This window comes from Capricornis sumatraensis, chromosome 7, assembly GCF_032405125.1.
Source record: "Capricornis sumatraensis isolate serow.1 chromosome 7, serow.2, whole genome shotgun sequence".
Lineage (NCBI taxonomy): Eukaryota > Metazoa > Chordata > Mammalia > Artiodactyla > Bovidae > Capricornis > Capricornis sumatraensis.
The window spans coordinates 104,762,313-104,785,445 of NC_091075.1; the positions used below are offsets into that span (position 1 = coordinate 104,762,313).

The following is a 23,133-nucleotide window of genomic DNA, read 5'->3' on the forward strand; positions in this document are numbered from 1 at the left end:
AATTATAAACAATGCTTAATTAGTTTCTAAAATGTATTTTTAATTGAAGAATAATAACTTTACAATATTGTGATGTTTTCTGCCATACATCAACATGAATCAGCCATAGGTATACATACGTCCCCTCCCTCTTGAACCTGCCTCCCACCTCCCACCCCATCCCACCTTTCTAGGTTGTCTCAGAGCCCCAGTTTGAGTTCCCTGAGTCATACAGCAAATTCTCACTGGCTAGCTTAATTAGATTTTGATTAATCACAGTGAACTTAATTATTTAGACATGACCTGGTGTGATGTGCTCTGATTAAGAACAAGTGAGTCAGTAAACTAAGAAAAGAGATAATAAATACAATTCTGATAAAAAAAAAACAAATTCTTCCACAAATATCCTTCAGATAAAACTCCCAGGGGAATATTCTTTCAGTCACTATTACAAAACGTCTCTAAATAACAACACAGTTTTGATTATTTGAAAACGACGATTGCGCTGACAGATTCCATTTCCGATGGGGGTGTGGGGACTCCCTGTGGTCTCATGGTTAGGACTCTGCACTTCTGCTGCAGGTGCAGGAGTTCAATTCCTGTTCAGGGAACTAAAATCCCAAATGTCAAGTTTGTGGCCAGAAAACAAAAAGAGGGGATAATATGTAAAAGATATTTCATATTTAAAAGAATATATGGTAAGTAGATATTTAACTGGGTGACAGTTTTTTTTAATTGCCTTGTTTCAGCCCTTGTTAAACTTTGTTTTGGTATCTTCTTTGTACAAGCCGGCTTTTACTGTATTAATAGTTACCAAAGAAGAGCTCAAATAAAGATACCAGTTTTCTCTTAGGACACATTGTCTTGCTATCAAATGATATTAGTACTGTTCATCTCTGACTACACTGGACATCAAGACTCCTCAGGGCTCTTCACTGTCTGTTATCTTTACAGTCTCTTTATTTTGAGGACATGAAATGTGTAGAGATTTTGCTGGGCCTCCTTTTTATCAGACAGACATGCACACCCACACAGAAGCTAAAATTAGTTGTATCAAGCAGTGTATAATCATCCTTATTTTAAACTGAATTTGGTGAAGAGTGCTTGGCTTTAGTTTTTTCTGTTTAAACTTAGATTATGACAAAAAACATTAATGAGCAGCTACCATTTAACAACTGAATATTTGTTTGCCATAGGAAACATCCCCCTCAACCACACTTTTCTTTTTGTTTTTAATTAATTTATTTTTAATTGGAGGGGAATTGCTTTACAATATTGTGTTGGTTTCTGCCATACATCAACATGAGTCAGCCAGAGGTATACATATGTCCCCTCTCTCTTGAATCTCCCTCCCATCCCCCACCCATCCCACCCCTAGAGGTTGTCTCAGAGCACCAGATCTGAGTTCCCTGTGTCACACAGCAAATTCCCACTGGCTGTCTAATTTTACGCATGGCATTGTATATGTTTCAATGCTACTCTCTCACCTTTCCCCTCCTCTCCTTCTCCCAGTGTGTTTACAAGTCTGTTCTCTTATGCCTGCATCTCCGTTGCCATTAGAGTCATTTCTAATGAGGTGGATGAACCTAGAGCCCGTTATACAGAGTGAAGTAACTCAGAAAGAGAAAACAAACTAGAAATCTAGAAAAATGGTACTGATGAAATTATTCTCACTTTTTAAAAAAGTAGTAGGTTCTAGAAAGTGTGATTTGATATGAACTATGAACCCTGGGTTGGTCATTCACGTATAATTATTTAAGTAAATGACTGTAAATAAACTTGAATAAGCATTGGATTTATATGGATTTTTATTAGGATATTAAGATATTGACAATAACACACACCAGTAACAAAGAGACTTATTTCACTTTTCTGAAGTGCACATGATACTATGGACAAAATGAATGTATTTTTTTAGCTTTATAATCTTTAAGTATATTATAAATGGATGCAGAGAGTAATGAGTTAAACTGTTCACAGTGTACAATATTTTACATATACTGACTCTTTAATTTTAAAGTTTTATTTCTAAAGCTAATGGTAAATGCCTGGTGCCTATACTGTTATCAAGCAGTTACTCTCATTGTCTTCTCAGACATGCAAGCATTTTGCTAAATATAAATCTACAAGTATCACATTGGATATACTTCAGAAGTGGTCAGAACAAAGGAGGAGGCTGGGTATTTTGAGTTCTTTCAAATCTTAATTCAAAACAGGAGATTTTCATCTATGTCTTCTGTAAAAAACAAACACAAAACATACTTTTAGAAAGTAGTCAGAGCAGTAACATAAACCATGTTAGAACTAGGGCATCAGAGAAACCATGAATAAGGCAGTACGACAGTGGTTCTCAGTCCTGGAAGGGTGTTAACATCACCCATGAAACTTGAAAAAATACATATCCTCGGGCCTAGCTCCTGGCCTCCTGAATCAGCATCCCTGCTGCTGCTGCTGCTAAGTCACTTCAGTCGTGTCCGACTCTGTGCGACCCCATAGACAGCAGCCCACCAGGCTCCCCCGTCCCTGGGATTCTCCAGGCAAGAACACTGGAGTGGGTTGCCATTTCCTTCTCCAATGCATGAAAGTGAAAACTGAAAGTGAAGTCACTCAGTCATGTCCGACTCAGCGACCCCATGGACTGCAGCCTACCACGCTCCTCCATCCATGGGATTAGATGGATCAATGACATGTATACATTTAGGAAAGCTGTGCAGCTAGTTGTGACTTCCTCAGTGGTTCAGCAGTAAAGAATCTACCTGTAATGTAGGAGATAGAGGACACATGTGTTCGATCCCTGGGGCAGGAAGATCCTCTGGAGAAGGAAATGGCAACTCACTCCAGTACTCTTGCCTGGGAAATCCCACGGACAAAGGAGCCTGGCTGGATACAGTGCATGCGGTTGCAAAGAATTGGACATGACTGTCCAACTGAGCACACAGGTAGTTCTGATGTAGGGTGAGAACTGCTGATAGAGGAGGTTGAGGGGAAACCCAGCCAAGAACTACTAAATAGTAAGTCTCCTACATACGAAGCTTCAAGTTGCAAACTTTCAAAGATGTGAACATACATTCTCAAGTCCAGTCACATAAGTTCTTTCATATCTGGTGTACATTGTCACATGCGTGCATCCTCTACAATTAGCTACGTTTTTGTGTACTTTACAGCACTGTATAGAGTACAGTAGTACAGTATCTTTATTTCAAACCCAGGATGTCTAGAAGCAAGCGTAAGAGCAGTTGTATGTAGCTGATTGTATTAGATGGGTACCTAGGCACACGTTGTTGGACTTAACGAACCAGTTGAACATGCTCTGGGAATGGAACTCATTCGTATGTAGGGTACTCACTGGACTAATCTATAAGGGTTGCTGAGCTATAACCCAAATAAATAGAAGTATACATGAGTTTGGGCAAGCTCTGGGAGTTGGTGATGGACAGGGAGGTCTGGCATGCTGCAGTCCATGGCGTCGCCAAGAGTTGGACATGACTGAGTGACTTCACTGAGTGCCAATTATATCAAATTTCCAAACAAATAATTGTAAAAGAACTTGTTGCCACACTTATGGAAGAAAACAGCATCCTCTGGGGGATGGAAGCAGGGTGGCCCACTCTTAATTCTTGAACAGACATGTAAAGTGGACTAATTTGAGGCATTCTACCCTGTCTGGAACACCAGGCAGCTTCCTGCCTGATGTCAGTCTTCATCTTGCCCCAGGGAGGGGTGTATTACACAGACTTCTGGTGTATTGCACAGACTTCTGGTGTATTTCTCTTGAGCACTGGCTTCATTTGTAAAGGAGGGATAATAGTCTGCTCACTCATAAATTTACTTATATTTGCACTCATACTTTTTGTCTTCTTTCTGTTGTTCGGATGAGAGATGTTCCTCCTATTGCTGTTGTTTAGTCAGTCGTGTCCGACTCTTTGTGACCCCATGGACTACAGCACACACGGCCTCCCTGTCCATCACCAACTCCCAGAACTTGATGAAATTCATGTCCATTGAGTTGGTGATGCTCTCTAACCATCTCATCCTCTGCCGCCCACTTTTCCTTTTGCTTTCAATCTTTCCCAGCATCAGGGTCTTTTCCAGTGAGTCATTAGGTGACCAAAGTATTGGAGCTTCATCACCTGTCCTTCCAATGAATATTCAGAGTTGATTTCCTTTAGGATTGACTGGTTTGATCTCCTTGCTGTCCAAGGGACTCTCAAGAGTCTTCTCTAGCACCACACTTTTCTAGTTCAAAAGCATCAATTCTTGGGCACTCAGCCCTCCTGTTGACTTAGAGGCTAATCCTCTGCCTGTGTTCAGGGTCTCTTCACCCCCATTTTCCTCTTTTCTTCTTATATCCTCAGTCTTTCCTTTTCTTTCTTTTTTTAACCAGGCCCTTCCCATTAATGTTGAACTATGCTGCATATCCAGCCTTGAGAGCAGTGCTTGGCCCTGTGCAGACTGCCAGGACAGATTTGTTGAAGGAATGAATGAATGAGTGAATGAGTGAGAGCTCAAGCTTCTTTTATTCTTGGAAATGCTTCCCTCAACTCTGTATCCCTCTCTAGCTCATTCCTGCCTTCAAACCTCCTCTCTTTAGCCTTTCTCATCACCTCTTCTTTCTTATTGTGTCTGGCTTGCATCTTGACTGTTTCACAAAAACTGCTCTTCCAAGGCTACTGAGGGTATCCTTATTTCTACATCCACTGGAAATTCTTTTTAACTTTACTATGTGAGAGTTGGACTGTGAAGAAAGCTGAGCACCGAAGAATTGATGCTTTTGAACTGTGGTGTTGGAGAAGACTCTTGAGAGCCCCTTGGACTGCAAGGAGATCCAACCAGTCCATTCTAAAGGAGATCAGTCCTGGGTGTTCTTTGGAAGGAATGATGCTAAAGCTGAAACTCCAGTACTTTGGCCACCTCATGCAAAGAGTTGACTCCTTGGAAAGACTCTGATGCTGGGAGGGATTGGTGGCAGGAGGAGAAGGGGACGACAGAGGATGAGATGGCTGGATGGCATCACCGACTCGATGGACATGAGTCTGAGTCAACTCTGGGAGCTGGTGATGGACAGAGAGGCCTGGCGTGCTGCAATTCATGGGGTTGCAAAGAGTCGGACACGACTGAGCAACTGAACTGAACTGAACTGAACTGACGTCTCAGCAGCATGTAGCACTGTGGTCTCTTCCTCCTCTTTGAAACACCTCCAGAGATGTGGCCCTCTCCTCTTTTCTTTTTCCTTGCAGGAGCCTCTTCATTCTCCTTCACTAAATCCTTCCTCCTCTGTCCATTGTCTGGATGTTGCTGCTTGATACTTAATGCAAGACCTTTTCCCACGTAACTCGGCACCTTTACCTTAGGGAATTGATTTCCTTCCCTGGTATCAGTTATTTTCTGTACACTTGCAATCCCCAAATACGTATTTCAACTCCCCAACTCTGTCTTGAAAAGCAGACCCATATATTCAACTATCAACTGTACATTGTCACCCAAGGACTTAAAAACTCAGTGTGTCCCAAATGGGATTTAACATTTTCCCCAAGCCAACTTCTGTCCTTGTGTTTACTGTTTCAGTGGAAAGTGCCTCTCCTTGGTCTGCCCGGCCCGAGCCAGGAACCGAGGCACTGTACGCCTCTTCCTCTCTGGCTCTCAACTGCCGGCTTCCAGCCCCCACGTATTTCCTATCAAACATTGTCTTATTATTTCTACATACTATACATCTTGAATATGTTTATATTGTCAACTATATCTTGAATATGTTTATATTTAAAAATATATTTAAGGAGACTTCTCTGGCAGTCCAGTGGTTAAGACTGTGCTTCCAACACAGGGGCTGCGGATTCGATCCCTGGTAGGAGAACTAAGATCCCACATGCTGTGTGGCCAGGTCAAGAAAATATACAAATAAATAAAAAATAAAATAAATATAGTTGAAATATGTTTATTCGTCTTTTTCCCCTACTACAATTGCCCTTATTCAAGTTCTCATCAGTTCTTGCCTGGATTTACCACAGGGTTCTCTGGCTTATCCACATTGTGACCAGAAGAATCTTTCTTAAATACAAATCCAGTGAAGTCACTGCCCTGTTTAAGGCAGTTTGGTGATCCTCCAGTACTCTGAGGATAACGTCTTTAACTGGCTTAGTAGGACCTGCATGATGTGACTGGTTTCTTCGTCTTACCTGGAAGGTTTTCCTAAAGATTCACATGGATACACGTCAGTCCATGGTATGCCATAGGTATTCAATACATAAGACTCCTCACCTCTGCATTGAATCCCATTTTACACACAAGGAAGATGAGACTTGCTGAGGTTAAGTGGCACGCCCTAATCTGCAGAGCTCGTTAATGACAGAGCTGGAATATTTGAGCACATCTAGTTCAGAGCAAAGGGAGTTAAAATTCAGGACAAGACTGGCAAAAATGTATTTTGCCCTGTGGATTTCTCAGTCCTAAGGGAGTAAAGGGTATACCTTCAAATAGCCTCTTTCCCCCCCTAGCTGCATCCCAAATCAGTACTTGTTTACATGTTCTGACTGAATATTTAATATCTGCTTTACTGGCTTACTCTGTGATAAATCTTTCCTTTCTTCTAAATAACATAATCATGGCCAAACCACAGTGAACAAACAAGATCATTAGGGGCTTTGCGAGTGGCTGAACTTGAAGCTCTTTCTACTTCTCCCAGACAGTCAGCCAGCACAAGGCCTGAGTGGGCCCACGTGCTGAAGAGCTGCCAGAAGTTTCAAAATGAACAGTGAAGGGCAACAGCGTTCCTGAAATGGCCTCTGTTTAAATTTGCCTTTGGATCACGCCCTTAAAATCACGTGCTGTGTTAAGAGGGCGTGCATAAATATGTCCTGTCTCAGCTAAATTTTTCTCTTGATTCTGGTGGAGAGGAGGGGGTGGGGCAGCTTGGGTACATTTTATCTTTTTAAAATGGGAATTGAAAAAAACTGTGTTAACCCTTTTTAGGGATGTATGTGAGTGTGTAAGATAGATGTTAGATATCTATGAAAGTGAAAGTGAAGTCACTCAGTCATGTCCAACTCTTAGCGACCCCAAGGACTGTAGCCTACCAGGCTCCTCCATCCATGGAATTTTCCAGGCAAGAATACTGGAGTGGGTTGCCATTTCCTTCTCCAGGGGATCTTCTCTACCCAGGGATCGAACCCAGGTCTCCCTCATTGCAGGCAGATGTTTACCTTCTAAGCCACATAGATAACACATATTCTGTGTTTATAGAAGAGATGTTAGAAAGGAAATTGGTATTATTTGCTTGAATCTGGTTCTTAACTTCCCGTTAACTTCCTATTGATGCTAATAGGGTGCAAACAGAATGTGGTCGCCAGTCTCCATGAGGGCCCCCAGTGATCCCCATCTCCTGTGATCTCCTCCCACACCGTGGCAGGGTTCAACTGTGTGACAAACAGAATATGGCAGAAAAACATCACTTCTGAGATTATTCCTAAAAGACATTGTGGCTTCTGTCTTGGACTCTCTCTCTCCTTCCGTCTCTCTCTGATCACTTGCTCTGGAGGAAACCAGATACCATGTTATGAGCAGCACTGTGGAAAGGACCACATGGTGAAGAACTGAAGGCTCCTGCCAACAGCCACGTAAATGAGCTTAGAGCGGATCCTAAAGCGTCAGTCCTCAGCGTGGACCCCAAAGCAGATCCATCCAGGTAAACTACCAGGGATTCCTGATCCTCAGAAACTGTGAGAGAGGTTTTAAACTTCTAACCTTTAGGGCAATTCGTTGTGCAGAAATACACAACTAATACACAGAGTGAGCTGCTTCTTCATTGTTTGCTCATTACAATTGTGCTTGTGTTACCAGGCTTCTCTGGTGGCTCAGACAGTAAAGAATCTGCCTGCAATGCGAGAGACCCGGGTTCAGTCCCTGCATCGGGAAGATCCCCTGGAGAAGGGCATGGCAACCTACTCCAGTATGCCTGCCTGGAAAATCCCATGGACAGAGGAGCCTACAGTCCATCTCTCTTCTCAAAGAGTCAGATGTGACTGAGTAACTAAGCTTTCACTTTCAGGTGTTTATTCATTCTTAGCTCACTACAGTTGTGTTTATTTCATAGAATAACATTGTAGAGAAATGCTTATCTGTTTATCCATAAATGACTAAATCCTCATATTCCAACTCTTTCTTTCCAATGTCAAGGCATCACACATGTGCATGAAGAATATTTTTAAAGTGAAGTTCCCACAGATTCCCTCTTTTGGGGAAACTCTGACCTTTGATGATCTTACATTTCTTTTACTTTTTGGTTGTATATTCATCCTACATGCATGTATATAGTGAACATACGGGTCAAACCTCTGCTATAGAGATTTGATGTTCATTGTTGATTTATATTCTGTAAGCAGATTTGATTGCTCATTTTTGACTGTTTTTCATATCTTGATTATTAAAAGCATGGTTGCTCAAAAAAAAAAATTGTGACTTAGGAAAAGAAAAGGAAGTAGATTAAGACATAACCTAGCAAAATATATGTCTAAATTTAAATTCCTCCACTGCAGGAGGAATTCCTTTTGGATTAAAGGAGTTATATCTGGGCACAACTGGTGAAAATCTTTTGTGTTGGTAATAAATTCTAAGATTCTTCTGGCATCTCCGATTTTCAGAATCAAGCTTGCTGTTTTACCCTTCACATTGTTGTTGCTCAGTTGCTAAGTTGTGTCCACCTCTGTGATCCCATGGACTGCAGCACACCAGGCTTCCCTGTCCTTCACTATCTCCTGGAGTTTGCTCAAACTCATGTCCATTGAGTTGGTGATGCCATCCAACCATCTTATCCTCTGTCACCCTCAATCTTTCCCAGCATCAAGGTATTTTCCAGTGAGTCAGCTCTTCGCATCAGGTGGCCAAAGTATTGGAGTTTCAGTTTCATATACAATTTTTAAAGTTTGGCCCAATATCCAAATTAAGGAAGGATATAAATTCCTTCCTTCCTTGCTCAGAGGGTAGCCTTCTGAGATTTGGCTCAACTGTCAGAGTTCACATCACTTTCTTAGGTTTAACCAATTTCTGAGACCTCAGTGCCTTTATCTCTTAAATATTCACCCTTGCTACCCTTTAGAACAGGCGGCTCAGTGGTTACAAAAAAAAAAATCCACCTGCCAGTGCAGGAGATGCAGGAGACTTGCATTCAATCCTTGGGTCTGAAAGAGCTCCTGGAGAAGGGAATGGCAACTCACTCCAGAATTCTGGCCTGGAAAATCCCATGGACAGAGGAGCCTGGCAGGCTATAGTCCAGGGGTTCACAAAGAGTCAGACATGACTGAGTGACTGGGCACACTGGCACACCCTTTGGAACAGATTAAGAAATGACCTTGCAGTGATAGCGATTCTACTGGGGACACTGCCACCTTGTGGCTCCTAGGTTGCAGTCTAACACACAGCAAGCAGGACCCCTCTGGGAACTGCAGGGCTTAGGGCTTGTCTGGGGGAAGTGCACACCCCTTTCCCTGGGCTGATGGTCAATTTACCTTCTTTAATTTCAAAGCAGTGGCCCCACTCCTGCAGGGTGATGTGCTTATCCTTGTTGGGGTCACACTCTTCAAAGAAGCGCGTTATGCAGTGTTCCATGGGCACGAGAGATGCTCGCAAAGGCGCGAGCTCAGAGTGGGTCAGGACCCTGCGACGAGATAAATGGCAGCCAGTTAACTGGGTGACTGGTGTATGAAAAGTGAACTCTTCTGATCACCAAGGGCATTTTTCTTTCACAAGGTTGCCAAGGATAGCAAATACATAGTACTTTCATGAAAAGCTACAAATGAAATAAACTATTTATGGGTAAGATGCAGCTTTTTGAATGTCAATGCATAAGGTTTCCTTCTTCACTAGGAACTGTCCTCCCTCCACCCTAAATTTATCGGATGCACCCCAAGAATCATGTTTATGCAACCTAGATCTTACCACTGGCCTACCCGATTGTAGGCATTTGACTCAAGTGGGGTCCATCAGAGTATCTTGGAAATTTAGGATCAAGAATGAGAAAGAGGGCTTCCCTACTGGGTCAGTGGTAAGGAGTTGGCCTGTTAGTGCAGAAGACATGTGTTCAATCCCTGATCTGGGAGGATCCCGCAAGCCGGGAAGTAGCTAAGACCATGCCCCACAACTGTTGAGCCTGTGCTCTAGAGCCTGGGAGCTGCAACTACTGGCCCACAAGTCCTAGAACCCGTGGTTTGCAACTAGAGAAGCCACTGCAATGAGAAGCCTGTGTACCACAGCTGGAGAGTAACCCCCACTTGCCGCAACTAGAGAAGAGCCGGTACAGCAACAAGAATAGCACAGCCAAAACTATGAATAAATAAACAATTTTCTTTAAAAAAGAGTGAGAACAAGTTGGGACTCCCCTGGTGGTCCAGTGGTAAGACTTCGAGTTTGCAGTGCAGGGGGCCCGGGTTCTATCCCTGGTCAGGGAACTAAATCCCACATGCTGCAACTAAGACTCGGTGCAGCCAAATAAATAGATTTTTTTTAAAAATGAGAAAGAGTTGAAAGGTCTCTGTGGGGGGCTGGACACTAACAAGTGAACTAGGGAGCAGAGGTGTGGCCATATTCCATTGTTTTCGAAGCAGCTTTGTATATTTGTTTGGCATTTCTGTGTCCTCCAGTGGATAGTGGGAAGTTTCCTAAATCTGTTTAGAATTCTCTTGGTATAAACAACTAGCCATTATATCAGGGGCATGACCTAGCGATGGGAAGGTGGACAGTTTTTACCTGTCCCGAGGATGCTGGTCCAGTTCACTGAACTGCCAGTGCACAGGATACACGTACATGTGATAGTTTTTCTTAAAGTCTCTTAAGAGAAGGTCAATGGAATGGTCTCCAGCCAAGAGTCTCTTTTCATCCAGGTAAATTTTCTTGACCTTCAGGAGGGAGAGGATCATCAGAGAATCAGACAAATGTAATGGAATTATCATTTAATAAACTTTACTTGAAGTGTCCTTGTAACATAACAGAGGAAAACAAACCCAGAATGTTATTTGAGAATAAATTACACGACTTCTAACTAATCAACACCACAGCCTTTCTATATAGAATAATAGCTAACAGTAAAAAATCCTGCGGTTTTTGAAGAAATTTAAATCTTTTTTGATCTTTTAACCAAATAATGTCCATTATGTTTCTTAAAACAATGAGAAGGTTTGAATGAAAAGGGCTGAACTGATCTAGGCACTTAGTTGGTGAAAAGTCCTGCTCTTCCCCATTGGCATGCTCCATTCTTAATCCTCTACGTCAGTGGTCCCCAGACTTTATGGCACCAGGGACTGGTTTCACGGAAGACAATTTTTCCATAGACCAAGAGGAGGGAAAGGTTTTGGGATGATTGATGGCTCAGAGGGTAAAGAGTCTGCCTGCAATGCAGGAGACCTGTGTTTGATCCCTGGGTCAGGAAGATTTCCTGGAGAAAGAAATGGGAACCCACTCTAGTATTCTTGCCTGGGAAATCCCATAGACAGAGGAGCCTGGTGGGTTACAGTCCATGGGGTCACAAAGAGTTGTACACGATTGAGAGACTTCACTTCACTTTCAAGCACATTACATTTATTGCACACTTTATTTCTAGTATCTTTACATCAGCTCTGCCTCAGATCATCAAGCATTAGATCCCGGAGGTTGGAGACCCTGGTCTAAGTATTTCCATCCAGTGCCTGTTGCGTCTCAGGTTAGTCTTGGTGTGATGCCATGTGGTATCTCCACTGAAATGTCCCTGTTTTGTATCTAATGTTCTTTACCACAAGCACCACTTGGGAAGCCCCATAATTATATACACATACATGGGCTTCCCAGGTGGCACTAGTGGTAAAGAACCCACCTGCCTATGTAGGAAATGCTGGAGACAAGGGTTCGATCCCTGGGTCGGGAGGATCTCCTGGAGGAAGGCATGGAAACCCACTCCAGTATTCTTGCCTGGAGAATCCTATGGACAGAGGAGCCTGGCAGGCTATGTGTGGTCCACGGGGTCACAAGGAGCTGGACACGACTGAAGTGATTTAGCATGCGTGTTTATAACTATATATTGTCTCTTTGCTTAGAATATAAGTTCATGAAACCAGATATTTTTTTTTGTTTGTTTCTCTGCTGTATGATGCATGCTGGTGCTTCAGTCATGTCTGACTCTTTGCGAGCCCATGGACTGTAGCCTGCCAGGCTCCTCTGTCCATGGCAAGAATCCTGGAGTGGGTGGCCATGCCCTCCTCCTGGGGGTCTTCCCAATCCAGGGATCAAACTCTGGTCTCTTGCGCCTCCTGCATTGCAGGCTTGTTTTTTCCCTCTGAGCCTTCTGAGCCTCCGGGGGTTCCTCTTTGTTGTATTTCCAGCATGTAAATCAATTCCAGGTACCTGGTATACACTCAATAACTATCAGATGGTAGTTTTCCCCTGGGAACTTCTAGAACCAATATTCTGCCCTTTTCCACCTGTCAATATATTACTGACATTGTTAATAACGGATTTATCAGAGGATGAGGTGGTTGGATGGCATCACCGACTCAATGGACATGAGTCTGAGTAAACTCTGGGAGGTGGTGATGGACAGGGAGGCCTGGTGTGCTGCAGTCCATGGGGTCGCAGAGTCAGGCACAACTGAGCAACTGAACTGAACTGATCTGATATCATAAATCTGCCCTATGAGGGCAAGAAAGAGGTTTAGATTTAAAGAATATGTCTGGGCCTGAAGATATGAACACTGAATTGAGGTCAGTAGAGCTTGCTTTGGGTATGAGTTCCAGAGCCCTTGCTAAGGCCTCTGCCCTGTGTGTAGAAATGGGGGAGGGGGGGTTGGCCATGTCCCAAACTCTGGGGCATGAACAATGACCTCTACTATTCTGGGAACCAGGTGTGGTTTTACAGAGGAACATAAGCCTTCACCATACCTCTCTCCCGCCCCATACCTTTTTTCCTGGTAGACAGACGGGGTAGCTGACCGTGGATAACTTACTTTATTTCTCTGCTTCTCATTCAGATATCCAGAGTGTTCAGGGTTAGGTTCATAAAGCTGCACAAGGATATTCTTGAGCCAGTCTCTCATCCTTAGAGGAAACTGGGTCACTTCAAAGTCCGTACAAGCAGGAATAGCTGTTCCAAACAGAAAGTACACTGGTTTTAATTTTGAAGTTTTACTCCTGTCCCAGGAAAAGTCTTCATAACAGGATGCTTTACACCTTCTGGTGACTGATAGCATCCTCACTGGTCCTCCGTCACAACAGCGGTCCTTTATCCTGCTGCCGAAACACAATTGCCAGGAGCATTGTAAAGCCATACCAGATGCCAGCGGCCTTTCAAAGATTTGATCGATCTGGCGTGGAGCCTAGGAATCAGGATGCTTTAAAAGCTCTGTAAGTAATTGTGATGTGCAGCCAGGACTGAGAACCACTGCTCTAGAATTCAGAGGTGGAGGTCACAAGAGTTATTTATTAGGAGAAAAGAGAGAAAAGCAGAAGTCAGCTAATACTGTGATAATAATATTAAATCTTGACTTAAAGGAACTTTTTTTTTTTCAGGTATAACTGACATACCACCCAGTAAGTTTAAGGTGTATAGCATAATGACTTTACATACAGATATATTGTGTAATGGATAGCACAGCAAGCTTGGTTAACATTCGTAACCTTGTATAGTGACCTCCATGTTTTATTTCCTTCTGGTGAGAACTTTCAGAATCTACTCTCTTAGCAACTTTCAAATATATTAGACAGCAGTGCTGACCGTTATGTTGTGTATCACATCAAACATTTCTCAATCCTGCTACATGTCCCCTGCAAGTTGGCAACTGAGCTCTGCTTATCTCAGTCTCTCTGGGGTTCAGGGTAGGGGAGACACCACCATCTTAACACCATCTCAACACGAGGTGAAGGGAGCATGGAGAGCCATGTGCCAGCTCATTTATTATTTTTTTTTCAGATCTGATGTTTTTTTCTTTTTTAGAATTTTTTGGGATGTGGTCCATTCTTAAAGTCTTTACTGAATTTGTTGCAATATTGCTTCTGTTTTATGCTTTGGTTTTTTGATTAAGAAGCATGTAGGGTCTTAACTTCCCAATCAGGGACTGAACCCTCACCCCCTGCATTGGAAGGTGAAGTCTTAACCACTGGACCACCAGGGAAGTCCCCATATTCCAGCTCTTGAATGCTCTCCCAGAGCTCACGTGGATGATTTTTGCCCAGATTTCACTGGACAAAGCAAATCATATGGCTGCATCTAACATCAAGGGGTTGAGGAACTGACTCTTCTCATGTGTCCGGAAGGACAGGAGAGGTTAGTGAGCATTGCTCATGTGGAGAATCATTTAGTGACCAGAAGATACAAACACAATTGAGAGTATCCTGGGGAAGGAAGACAATTTTTTAAAAAGTCTGGAAGAATAAGTTGTCTTTAAAGCTTCTTGTCAGGCTTTCACTTGGGAAGAGGACAACTAATTTAACAAAGTTCCAATGATTCATCTCAGTTATTAAGTGGATAACATTATCATAGTGGTCTGAACGCTAGCTGCACAGTAGAATTGTCTAGGTTACTTTGAAAACAAATGAAAGAACAATGCCAAGGTTCCAACTCAGTCCAATTAAATCAGAATCACTTATAGTTAAAGCCTGGGAATTATTCTTCTAATTTTTATTTAAAATTTTTATTTTATTTATTTTGGCTGTGGTGCAAGGCACATGGAATCTTAGTTCCCCAACTGTGGATGGAGCCTTTGTCCCTGGCATTGGAAGCATGGTGTCCCAACCGCTGGACCACCAGGGAAGTCCTCATTCTTCTAATTAAAAAAAAAAAAAAGCCTTCCCAGTTATCTTAATGTACAGCCTGAATTCAGTACTACATTAGATTTTGTTGTTCATGTTGTCTGCATATATATGAGTGCTGTGTTGCGCTGTGCTTAGTTGCTCAGTCATACCCCACTTTTTGAGACCCTATGGACTGTAGCCCACCAGGCTCCTCTGTCCATGAGATTCTCCAGGCAAGAAGTGGGTAACCATGCCTCCTCAAGGGGATCTTCGCAACCCAGGGATTGAACCAGGGTCTCCTGCATTGCAGGTGGAGTCTTCATCAGCTGAGCTCCCAGGGAAGCCCATATATATATATGAATGTATATGTATAAATACATTTTGTTCAGGTTCACCCCAAACTCTTTTGGCAATGGTAGATGGCAGTAGTGATGGACTCTTACATTTGCAGGCTCCAAAGTAATCCAGCTGCAGTTGGTGCCCCTTTTTCGTCCCCTCCAGTCTGCACTTAGTAGCAAAGAGATGACAGGAGCTGGCATAGGTCTGATTGTCAGTGCCACAAACCTAGGAAAGAGAAGCATAAGAAAAACCTCAAGTTGATGAATGTTCATTGGGAAAATACTCTGCTCTTTATAGGCTGTTTAACCAACTGCTGAGCCAAAAATGTGGTCAGGTAGGGGATGGTACTAAAACCATAGCTATCCCATCTGACCCCCCAAATCAACTAACTTATACCCATGGTGATGCTAATTTAGCTGATAAATGCAGAATAGAAAGTGCAGATGATTCCAAGGATAGAATGAGTTTTAAAATGAATTATACATAAATGCCATTATTATTTGAGGGCACAGTTGAAATTCTTTGATTTTGTTGCTATTTGTTTTTCTTGGCTATTATTTAAATATCAGGTGATAACCGGGACATTTACTTCTTTTTAAACTTAATTTCTAAATTTTTGCTTGTGCTGAGTCTTCATTGCTGCATCTGGGCTTCCTCTAGCTGCAGCCAGCGGAGGCTGCTCTCTGGCTGCAGTGCAAGGTGGCTCATCACGGTGGCTTCTCTTGTTGATGAGTTTAGTCGCTCTATGGCATGGGCTTGAGGGACCTTCCCAGTTCAGGGATTAAACCTGTGTTCCCTGCATTGGCAGGTGAATTTTTAACCACTGGACTACCAGGGAAGTCCCTACATTTTTTTTTTTGAAACAAAAATTTTAATTGCAAATTACTTTCATTCAAATCACCCAACTGTTTGATGTCCCTTAAAGATCATTTTGTAAAATACTTACTTGGTCAAGGAGTTTTGTAGGAGGACAAGATGCTGGATCTTGGCAGACACAGTGGGGTTTTCCATGTTGATCAGCCTTGCAGATGTGTCCTCTTTTGCACTGGAAGCTCATGCAAGAATCTAACAGAAAAATTTGGACAGGAAACACGGACAAAGCTAAATTGAGTACATAAACTCAGATTCACCCAGATAGTTGCATTTTCATGAATAAGAGAAAATGTGGGGAAACATTAGAAATTTAAAAAAAAAATTTTTTTTTATTAGAGGAGTATAATGATTTTACAATGTTGTGTTTCTGCTGTACAACAAAGTGAATCAGCTGTTTGCTACGTATATCCCCTCCCTTGGATGAATGTATTGGTTTTCAAGTGGGACTCTCTGGTATGAGGCTATTTTACACAATAGGCTAGATTTCTGTACAGTTTGGATTGGGGATTTAAAAAGAAAAAACAGTTCTTCTTGGCCAGCCTGTAATGGTCATAGCCTGACATCTATAGTGCCAGGCTGTGCAAGTTGGTCAAAAGGTAAATAAGCCATGAGAATTTTATTGGTTGAAATTTAAAATTTTGTGACTGGGGTGTGAGACTGAGATTGAAAGTATTAGTCACTCAGTTGTGTCCGACTCTTTGAGACCCTGTGAACTGTACTCCACTGGACTCATCTAAGGAATTCTCCAGCAAGAATACTGGAGTGGGTAGCTATTCCCTTCTCCACGGGATCTTCCTGACCCAGAGATCAAACCCAGGTCTTTTACATTGCAGGCTGATTCTTTACCATCTGAGCCACCAGGGAAACTCAAAGATTGAGATTAGGTCTTACTTAAATATGGAATCTAAATTCTTAAGTTATGAGTTTGAGTGTAAATAAGGCAGAATTAATGCTTCTTCAAAGCAAAATGATTTTGAGCAAAAGAATTCTACCAGTAATATTGCAACTGGACTTCCAGTTTGTAAACACAGTTAACCGTAGTTGTCTATCAAATGTGCACAGGAGAATGTGAGCAATTTTTGGGAGTATTTCCTAGGGGAGGAGTTGGGAGAGAAAAAATTTGGATGAAGAGGTGGGGATAGCCCAGCGTGGCTCATTCCATCTCTCCCCAGATACGGTCACAGACAGTGGGCTGAGCCCATTCTCACCAACACTGTGCACCCTCCTGTTGCCTTCAGCTGAACTCTCATCTTTCGGTGAGCTCTCCGCTTTCTTGGCCTGTATAATAACAAAAGCGGAAGTGGAATTATGTTTAGAGGAAAGCTGTGCCATTATTTATATTTTCACTCTGCATTCCTTCACAGATCTTTTCATACCTTAATCATTTTATTTTACTTCAATTATTATTGAAAAACTTTTTTCTTGGCCACACTGCATGGCATCTGAGATCTTACTTCCCTGACCAGGAATTGAACCCATGCCCCTTGCATTGGCAGCACAGAGTGTTAACCACTGGACACCAGGGAAGTCCCTACCCCAATCATTTTAGATCTCAGAGGGAGACACGAGCCACAGTGGTGGAAAGAGACAGTAGCCCTTTGAAAACAGGATTTGTTTCTATCTTTATTAACTGGGTTTAGTGGTGTATGTCTGGGTTTACCCAGTAAAAGTTGGAAGCAACACCAGAAGCAAAGTTGGAACCTCCCCCTTTGGTTTCGGAAGAGAGTAGAAATGTGGTATTACCATGCAATCCTCTTAAGACACGATTACGTCAGTAATCTCTATGAAGCTGTTGGGAAAATTTTCTTACCAGGTTCCTCAAATGTAAGAAAACTCCTACCTTAGAATGGCAGCAGAGTTCTCAGGAATCAAAATTCCTGTCCACCTTGCCTACCAAAAAGCTGTAGCAGGTGCTTCTGGTGGGTGCCCGCCAGGGTTTTGCATGAAAGCTCCAAATGATTAAACAACCAAATAACAATGTGTTTCTTCCTTTCCCCCACCTTGTTGCTGTTCCCTGATTATCCTTTTGGTGCATGTCTGCTGAATAAAGTTGTGGCTCAAGTCTTTGTTCATTGCCTATAAGCTAAGTCAATAAACATTGCTGGATCTATTATGTTAGAGGCATTTTGCAAGATATTGGTGATTCAGCCTGACTGACCTGGTGTCTGCTCTCAAGGCATGAGAGCAGCTGTTGTCGCATCTCCCATCCTCATATCTGTCAGAATTTACCTTTCTAGTTAGCACCAGGAACTTTCTGCTGCCAGTATCTGCATCTCAGTGCCTGGAAAACCATGATGCTCTAGAAGGCCTTCTCAAGGATAGATTGGAAATACTTGGAAATTGACACGTCTCCTAGTAGTTCTCAGCTTATGTAAAAGCCATAGCTCCTTCACTCTCCAAATTTGATAATTCAGAAAAACCTGCTTTACATGGTTTAACTGATATACCACTGATTACCTTCCTTTTCTTCCCTGAATCCCTTCTCCACTCCTCTTTGTCCCTGTACCTCTCAAACAAACTGCACTAAAATCCAGGGTCTACTTCTAGGGGAACCCAAATAAAACAGGTATTTTCAGGCTAATGACGGAGATGCAGGGAAAATACATAATTATAAAATATTTCACTAAGGTACTGAGAGATAAGCACAGAGATTCAAGAACACAGAGAAAGGTCATGGCTATTTTTTTTTTTTTTTATAAAGCTAACTGCTTTATCAGACAAGCATCATTGAAAATAATCTCACCCGTTGGTTTTCTACAGGTTCACTGGTATCTACGTTCTCATTCTCCTGTGCTCTTTCTCTTTGCTCTTCATGTTCGGTGTGATAGTAAATGGACTGAGCTCTTTCATTCTCCAGGAACTCCTCGCTTGGGATGAAGTAGTCCTCACTTGCATTGTGTCTGGGGCCATCATCGCTGTCATCCTTGGCCCCATGATTTCTGGCCATGGCATTAACACCATCAGTAGGCTCCACCAATAGAGGCTCAGAAAGGGTCTTTTTATCCATCTCCTCATGGTTGCTGATAACTTCAGGGCCAGGCTTTCCTTCTTGGCTCTGCCATTCTGTATCTTGACTGGGCTTATCGATTTTTGATGCAGTTTCTTCTTCCATTTCTGCCTTGGTGTTTTCCTCTTCTTGTTCTCGGCTACCCTGTTCAAGTTCCTCTTTCTGCATCTTGCTTTCTTGAGTTGGTTGATAAGACTCTTCCAAAACAGCATCCGATTGGGTACTGTCTTCTTCCTGCTCGTTGTTAGAAGGCTCCTTGGGAAGCTCTGTCTCCCGTTCTTCTTTATCACTGTGGGTACCCACTTCACCTGGCTCTCTCCCTCCTTCCTCTTCTCCATTTGTGTCCTGATCTTGGTTTCCTTGATCACTCGGATCTTGACTGTTTAACTGAGGATGGGAGGCATCTACAGGTTGTTCTTGGTTTTCCTCTGTTTTTGTGATGCTTTCTTGTTGGTTAGAATCTACAATGGAGCTAACATCACGAGCAAGGAAGCTCTCTGGGAGTTTCTCCTTTTGAGGTTCACTCGTGTCTTCTTTTAGGTCCAACGTGCCTTCAGTTGGTGAATACTCCAAATTCTCAGTTAAGTCACTTTCAGTTTTCTCTTGGTCCTGCAATCCCAGATTTTGGTTGTAACTCTCTTCCTGATCTGCTGACTGATCATGGTTTTCCTCCTCTGACTTTAGCACTGAAGATTTTTCAGGCTGAAAAGAAAAAAGTTTATTCTTGAAACAAATGATAATATTAATCTATGTCATATTTGCAATTCATAAGCAACATTGAATAGTTATTATTCTTTTTCTTTACACAATGTCTTATAAAATTATTTATGATGTTTTTCACAATCAACAACTATGAGTTTAATCTGAATTTGACTTTTGTGAAATATAAGAATTATGTACCACTTCAGCCCAAGAAGTAAAACTCATTAATCCTCACAATTCTTTTAGAGATTGGAGGCAGTTGATATGATCATTATCTTTTTTTAAAAAAAATTTTCATTTTATATTGGAGTACAGCCAATTAACAATGTTGGGATAGTTTCAGGTGGACAGCAAAGGCACTCAGTCTTACATATACATGTATTTCTATGATCATCATCTTAAAAAAATTAAACTTAGAGTGAATAAGGTAGTCTGTTTAACCATGCTTTAAAATTGAGGCCTTTGGAGACTTAAAAAATTGTACTAGTACAACTGTATTCCTTTTACCTTTTGAAGGGAATGGTCTTCTATGGATGTTGCAGTTTCCTTTTCATTTTCTGCATCTTCAGCCTCTACAAGTGGGATTGCAGTGTGATCAGATGTTTCAGCCTCTTGGAAGGAACTCAAGGAGTCAGCAGTTGGGTTGGAATGATCAGATAGGAACCTTGCTTGTGTCTGAAAAAAAAAATTAAAAACTGATTTGTGTTATTCATGCCTAGATGTTAATGCTTACAATTTCTAGTTATTTTTTCTTGTCATCATTGTTAGTAGTAATATATTTCATTTGTAACATAAGCAAAAAGATACTCTCTAGAATTTTTAAAGATATAAGCAAATAGTCAGGATATAATCTTAAATGATAACAAAATCCCAGTCATGATTAAGAAAAAATTATATTGCAGAGACTAGGGGGAAATAGGGCAAAATAATCTCAAGAATAGCAACTTTTGACTTTTGGAATTATTTTCAAGTTATTTCCAAAATAATTTTGGCATTATTTCAAAGTTTTACAAAGCATTTAAACTTCATGATTTTGAAAACTCTTTAGCATAAAGTCAGATTGAAGTCAGATTAATCATAGGTTATTATTGCATTGAATATTTTCTTAAGTTAATTTATAAGTGCTCACTGATAATTAGCAGAAAAAGCTATAAATCCTTTATTCTGTATTTATATATTTTCCTAACACTATCAGTCTTATATCCATTGAGGAATCATGTATAATAGTAAAAAATAGTTTAATCTTGAACTAATTAATAAACTATATGAAACAAGACATCAGGTCTAGTGGGGTTGAATAGCTATCGAATATTGTTTCCTCTAGAGGATTGGTTCTATTTCTAGCAAGATTGGAGGCATAGATGAAGAGTTTGGCAGTGAGGCTTGATGGAAAAGTCAACAACTGGACGTAGAGCCAAGAGACCTTCAAGTTTTGACTGTGCTATTTACTATCTGTTGGTGGTTTGACAAATTGTTTATCTCTACTTTCTCATCTTTAAAGGTGCAATGAGAAGAAATATCAAGATAAGGCTAAGTTTATAACACATTTTCTGAATTTTAAAGGGATAATCCAAGTGAAAAATTACTATAGCCAGTAGTAATATCCTACAGTGGTAATAATGTGAACTGTCTGGTATCTTAGGCAGGTATTTATCACAGATCTTTGTTAGAGAGATATTGTGGACTCTCAGATGTCAGGCAGGTCCAAAACTCAGATTTTATTTGGTTTGACTGGTCTACTCCATTAGCAAGTCCTATATAGTTGATTGTATAATATAAAGAAATATATAGTGTATGAGGTTTTTTAAGATGTGGCTTCCTCTCTTGCTTATTATCTTTTCAACTAAAAAGGGGTGATCATATTTGAATAAAGTGTCCAGAGAAACAGTTTTTAAAAAAGATCTTTTATGTGGACCATTTAAAAAAGTCTCTATTACATTTCTGTTTTGTGTTTTGTTTTTTTTTGGCCGCAAGTCATGTGAGTTCTTAGCTCCCTGACCAGGAATTGAGCCTGTACCCCCTGCACTGGAAGGCAAAGTCTTAAACGCGTGGTGCTGGTGATTTCGTTGCAAAGTCATGTCCAACTCTTGCAACCCCATGGACTGTAGCCCACCAGGCCCCTCTGTCCATGGGATTTTCTCAGGCAAGAATACTGGAGGGGGTTGCCATTCCCTTTTCCAGGGGATCTTCCAGACCATGGGATCAAACCCGGGTCTCCTGCATTGCAGGAGGATTCTTTACTGATTGAGCCACCAGGGAAGGCCCTCCAGAAAAGCCCTCAGAGGGATGTGGAGAGAGAACGGTGGCCGGTTTGGCCTGATGGATGACAGTAGTAGCTGGGATCTTGGCTTTGTGGACAGTTGCTCCCCTGGTCTGCATCCTGCTTCCCCCACACCCCCTCAGCAAGCTGGAAGAAATGCGAGAAAAACATGACAGCTTATCTTTCAGGAATTTTCAAAGGCAAAATTCTGTTTCATCATTCTGTCCATGTGTACATTTGAAACAACATACCCTCTGGAAATCCGTGTGGAATCTCCTAACCATACAGAACCCACTGATTTTTGGAGAATTCAGGCAGGTGGGAAAAATGATACAATATTTTTAATGGGTACATCATTTCAAAAGATACTTAGCTTTTTGCCAGTGGACTGAATCTGTATTAAAACACGTTTTCCTAATAGGGAAACATCTGGAATATGTCTGTAGACAGGCGTGCCATTCAAACATTTGGTTCAAAGACACTTTTGATGCCTGTTTACATTTGTGACAACAGCTGCAAGGGCAAGAAAACAATGGTTCTGTGGGAACTTCCCTCTATGCTGAAAATAGTGATTCCACTTCTGTAATTTCAGAGGACAATGTAGAATTCCAGCTGGAGTAGCTCCTTGCTACTTGAGCACAATTCTCAGGGGTGGTCACAAATTCTGTTTTCTAAGAACTATTGGTCTGGGTGGGATGGCACAGATGGCAACCAGAAGCTATCCAAAAAGCAAGGACAGAATCTTGGATGCAGTAGAGAGGGAGGGAAGGGACAAGAAATAAAGTGCTTTGTCTGTTTTAAGAAGGCTGATTCCTTCATTTGGTGAAAAGGGGAAAAAGGCACAAATCCCTTAGTTTGATTAAGGATGATATAGATCTCTTGGGAGACAGCCAAATGATCATCCAAGCTATAATCAAACGAAGAAACAAAGACAGCTTTCAGGTATTTTGAGGCTTCTGACACAGTCTCAAATGATCTGATTTCTATGAGGCTGATTTATTACAGGGTGAATGCTGGGGCCAGTCTATCTGGTTGTGAAGAAAAGAATGTTTTAGTCCTGTCTGCTTTCAGCATGCTTGCTTGGATGTACCTCCAAGGATAAGTTAGGATCTGATTAATTTATATCATTTTCCTGTGCCTAACCTCTTGGTTCCTGTTTTTATTATAGACTCAGAATTTCTCAGTCAGGATGTATTGATCTTGCAGAAAATACTGATGGAGAGGGTGGCTAT

General features: G+C 41.7%; 1 protein-coding gene across 1 annotated transcript in view; it reads right to left on the minus strand.

Annotated features, from left to right (window-relative positions):
• Nucleotides 1-1,422: 1,422 nt before the first annotated feature.
• The window catches only part of SPARCL1 (SPARC like 1), a 51,398-nt gene continuing 29,687 nt past the window's right edge, over nt 1,423-23,133 (minus strand). The window contains exons 3-11 of the mRNA XM_068974856.1: nt 20,149-20,316; nt 18,676-19,641; nt 17,141-17,210; nt 16,006-16,124; nt 15,164-15,284; nt 12,938-13,074; nt 10,714-10,862; nt 9,477-9,625; nt 1,423-2,215 (exon numbers count right to left, since the gene is read on the minus strand). Of these exons, the coding sequence (XP_068830957.1) occupies nt 2,187-2,215; nt 9,477-9,625; nt 10,714-10,862; nt 12,938-13,074; nt 15,164-15,284; nt 16,006-16,124; nt 17,141-17,210; nt 18,676-19,641; nt 20,149-20,316 (1,908 nt within the window). The 3' untranslated portion in view covers nt 1,423-2,186. The remainder of the gene's footprint in view (nt 2,216-9,476; nt 9,626-10,713; nt 10,863-12,937; nt 13,075-15,163; nt 15,285-16,005; nt 16,125-17,140; nt 17,211-18,675; nt 19,642-20,148; nt 20,317-23,133) is intronic.